Source organism: Petromyzon marinus, chromosome 64, assembly GCF_048934315.1.
Source record: "Petromyzon marinus isolate PM22_M1 ecotype Great Lakes invasive population chromosome 64, UKy_Petmar_22M1.pri1.0, whole genome shotgun sequence".
Lineage (NCBI taxonomy): Eukaryota > Metazoa > Chordata > Hyperoartia > Petromyzontiformes > Petromyzontidae > Petromyzon > Petromyzon marinus.
In genome coordinates, this window is record NC_133730.1 from 14,975,413 (window position 1) to 14,979,781 (window position 4,369).

Here is a 4,369-nt window from a genome sequence, read left to right on the forward strand (position 1 = left end):
TGGTGAGGAGGTGAGGTGGCGTGGTGAGGAGGTGAGGTGGCGTGGTGAGGAGGTGAGGTGGCGTGGTGAGGTGGCGTGGTGAGGAGGCGTAGAGGAGGCGAGGAGAAGGGTAGAGGAGGTGAGGTGGTGAGGAGGCGTAGAGGAGGCGTAGAGGAGGGTGCCCCGCTCTTGGCGTTGATCTTGGTGAACACGTGTCCGCGCCCCGTCTCGTAGCTCTGCCCGGTGCTGATGCAGCCTCCACCGGCCGAAGCGCCCAGCGTCCTCGCCGAGTCCGTGCCCAGCTCCGCTCTGAGCAAGCTCTCCATTGCGCGCTATCTGCTCGCAGCAACAGACACAACGATAAACTCCCCCCCCCCCCCCCCCCCGGTCCCGTGTGGCCTCTAAATACTTATTTCCTTGGGAGAGGTGATTTATCGGACGAGGCCTAAATGGTAAAATAACACACACAGCGTCTACCGAAAGGGAACACATACTGATGCCTATCTGAATGCAGATTGGCATCATCACCCCGCACAGAAATCCTTTCTCAACAAGATGCTCATACATCTGGCTAAAACAGTGTCAGATGGTGAATGTCTGGGGAGAGAGATTGAACATGTCAAAGAAACGCTACGATTGAATGTCTACAATAATGCTCAAATTAACAGCAATGAATGCTAAACCAAGATCGAACAGCAATACTGCTGAATCAGGTTATTAAACAATTAAAATACCATATATCGTGGGAGTAATTGAGAAATTAGCTCGAGTTTTGGAAAAGCAAAAAGCTAAACATCTAAGTAAGATTTGGCATGGTACACAAAATTCAAAATATAGTATCTTGTACTTAAGATGAATTGCCTAAGTTGTCAACGGATGGTGTGTATCGGATTAATGGCTTATGTGGCAGATGTTATATTGGACAGATGAGACGTAACATTAGCGTAAGACTAAAAGAACACCAAATAAATATTAAACACTCTCAAACATAACTGTTGGAAGTTGCAGAACATGTTTGCCAACAAGGACACCTAATGTATTTTGATAACGATGAAGTGTTGTGTAAAACTCATTATTACTGGCCAAGACTAATTCGAGAATCCATTGAAACTGAGAAAATTTGTATTATTTTAACCTCTCTGACAGCTACAGGCTTAGTGCGGCCTGGAAGCGTATTATTAAGTTATTGTGATTGTAAGATGAGGAGATGAAGGCAGAAGAAGAAGACGTTAGGCGATGTGGTGATGCGGTCGAACGTGGTGGCCCGAGGAGCGGAGGGAGAGATGGCGCGGGACGGGGCGGTGTGGAGAAGGTGGCAAGGACGGTGGACCCCACGTGCGTGGAACAAACGCGTGGAGGAAGAAGACATCTCTCATTTATCATTACTTATAGAGGAAACATACTAATTAAATGATTACTAATCAATTATATAATTCCAATAATCCCCCTCCCCGCCTCTGATTTCTGCACCTGATGGGTTCAGTGATGACATCGCCTTTCTCTATTTAAGACCTGAAGCAGGGGGATGGCTTCACTATTCTGGCAAATCGCCCGATGATGCTGGATGTAATTACCAGTGAAACGTCGTACTCATCTTGTGGATTTACTCTCCAAAACACCGGTGGGCTGAAGTAGTAACTAAGTGGAGTTTTGTTTACGTGACAAATTCCTTACTAATTGGCTGTGTCAGGTAGTGTAGGGTTATGACACATTTATATTTACACGATCTAACCCAAAAACCTTTGTTATGAAATTAGGACAATTTATTAAATATATTGTATACCAGAAAATACAGCAATTGACTAAAAATATACGGCAATAGATGTAACCTCGCAGCAGTGAACGTAACGAAATTTCATCATGGAAATGTCCGCTGCACAAAACCTTGCATTCATCGCCCCACACGTGGTACCTCAGCCTCAGGATGAAATAAATCATCAGGGAGTTCTCCGTGAGCATCGTGCGCGCTCCAAATCCAGAGTTGAGCCGTGGTCTCGGCACCCAGCCAGCCGCCTTCTCTTCTTGGGGCAGTCGGAGTCCAGCGCGCTATCGAAGGGCACGTGGTGAACGCTCAGGACGTGTCTCTTGAGCTTCGACTTCTGCGTCGCTCCGTACGAGCAGTCACTGCACGGGAAGGGCTTTTCCTCTGGAACACAAGACATCCACCGTTGAGCACACGCACGTGCTAATACATAATTTATTTATCACCATGCAGTGGATGCCATAGCATTACTATGTATATGGGACGTTTTATCAATCACGGTTGCTGACCACAGGCCCAAAGGCCCAAAATGCCAAATGGCCAGCAACAAATACCTCCGATTAGCACGGTTGGCTACGTATGGTACGAAAGAAGTTCAACATACGTACAAATAGTAGAAAAGCAAGATACTGATTCCCTGAAAAATATCACGCGACATCAGAAGTGTTTGCTGGAAGAAGTTTGGTAACTGGATAAGACCATCAATGAGAAGCCAGTTTAATCATGGCTCGGTGACTGAAACCCAGAGTTTCACGGTTTAACCCAACATCCGAGCAGCACCACATCAGATCTCTAGACTCCTCAGCGCAGGCATACAGATATGGTCAACATATGCGTACATTAACTAATTTGTGAAATTATGAATTACATCCAAATGAAATGTAGTGTGTGCATTACTAGGATGTACCTAAAGGTGCCAGGTTGGGTTCATCCACCTTGGGGATGCTCTGCTCCACGCAGCCTCCTGCTTCCGTGCAGTCCATCCTCTTGATGTCCGAATTCTGGCTGTTGCTACTGCTGCAATTGGTGACGCTGGTGGTGGTCTTTTTTCTTTTAATGGACTTAGGTCTACTTCGCTTTTCCTTCTTCTTCTGCTGCAAGGCCATCAACACTTTCATGCTCGTAATAGGATCGAGAGCAGCGTATGGTTTATTCTCACTGACTGGTGAAGCAGTTTTTTGATGTGGAACTAGGCCAAAGCATTCAAGAAAATTGGATTTCATGTCATTTATCTTAACGCCGCTATCTTTTGTCGAAGTGTAATCATGTTCAGGCTTCGGTCTGTACAAGAACTGTGCGTGAAGACTTTCATGAGTTTTCAGGATTTCAATAGGACTTAAAAATCCGCAGACTGAGCACATCTCATAGGGCGACGGTGGATTCAACACCGCATTGGTAAAACTGCTGTTATTCACCAAGCCTGGTGCACCCTTGATCATATAATCCTTTTCGTGGCTCTTCAAATGCCTTTTGAATTTTCCTGACTGATCAAACCTTTGTCCACATATGCCGCACCATTGCTCACGGGTCTCCTTATGCGTTCTTACGTGGGCTTCTAGGCACCATGCCAGCTGGAATTTTTTCCCACAGACGTCACAAGAGATTAGTTTTTTAGCTCTCGTAACTCTACCGGATTGAGGTAGGGTTGAGACGGGTGCTGGTGAAGTGCCATCGCTGGTAAAGGCAATTCTCCCAGCACCACCATGACTCGCCGCCGAATTGCTCTCACACATCTGAAACAAAAGACAAAGGTCACGCGCATGACACCCGTGTCACGAGTGTACTCACAAAGGCATACTTAAGGTGACATAAGATTCATATATACTGCAACTAATTATACCAGAACTCCACAATATTGCAGTTCCTATCATGTACGATTTTACTCCTCTTATCCACCCAAGTAATATTTTGTTTCTAAACAACATGACTAACTACCTCCAATTTCCTAATGTTACCCACCCAATAGGCCTTTCTGTATATACGCACTAACAATATAATGATGGCACCACACGTTCACTCCACTATTCACAACACTCGCAATCTCCATATAAGATTGTAATATAATTTCTGTACGAGGGCCCGTCAAAAAGTTTTGAGAATGGACACTTTTTTACAAAAAACTACGTAAAATAGTCTTCATTAAAAGTACAGTATAGTACTATTAATGGCACTTATAAGTGAACGTCATTATCTCTCATGCTAAAATTACAATGTTAACTAGCTACCCAGGAAAGCTTCATTGAGTCTAAGTACTGCATTTTCAGAAAGGTCCCATTGCATTGAGATGTTTGTGTGAGTGGAACCCAGAGAGACCCCACCTTGCATATTGGGAAATAACACAACTCCACACAGATGGATTCAACCCACAAGCTCAAAGCATTCCCTGTTCAACAAAGTACTCAGTGTAATGTTTAATATAATTTATTTGGTGATATATAGTATCGTAATTGTATAGTGAATCTACAGCAGTGTGGTATACAGTAGGGTTGGTAAAATAATACATAGTGTAATATTACAAGTCTAATATTATTATAATCTAACGTATAGGGTAGTGTATAGTAACTCAGTGTATAATTCAATGTTGTGGTCTGTCTATGCCAGTTTATAATAAAAAATATTATTTGGAGG

At 44.0% G+C, this 4,369-nt stretch overlaps 1 protein-coding gene across 1 annotated transcript; it reads right to left on the reverse strand.

Moving 5' to 3' along the window:
* Positions 1-347: 347 nt before the first annotated feature.
* LOC142906442 (zinc finger protein 217-like) lies at positions 348-3,468 on the reverse strand. Its single transcript, XM_076054178.1, has 2 exons — positions 2,649-3,468; positions 348-2,125 (listed from the first exon to the last, which is right to left on the reverse strand). The coding sequence occupies exons 1-2, from the start codon at positions 3,178-3,180 to the stop codon at positions 1,917-1,919; spliced, it is 741 nt and encodes a 246-aa protein (XP_075910293.1). The 5' UTR covers positions 3,181-3,468; the 3' UTR covers positions 348-1,916.
* Between the last annotated feature and the right edge of the window lie 901 nt (positions 3,469-4,369).

Excerpts from the sequence above, each read along its gene's own strand:
- LOC142906442 (XM_076054178.1), bottom strand. The coding sequence starts at position 3,180 with ATGATCAAGGGTGCACCAGGCTTGGTGAATAACAGCAGTTTTACCAAT. Across the intron at positions 2,126-2,648 it reads ACCCAACCTGGCACCTTTAG|AGGAAAAGCCCTTCCCGTGC; the intron begins GTACATCCTAGT and ends CTTGTGTTCCAG.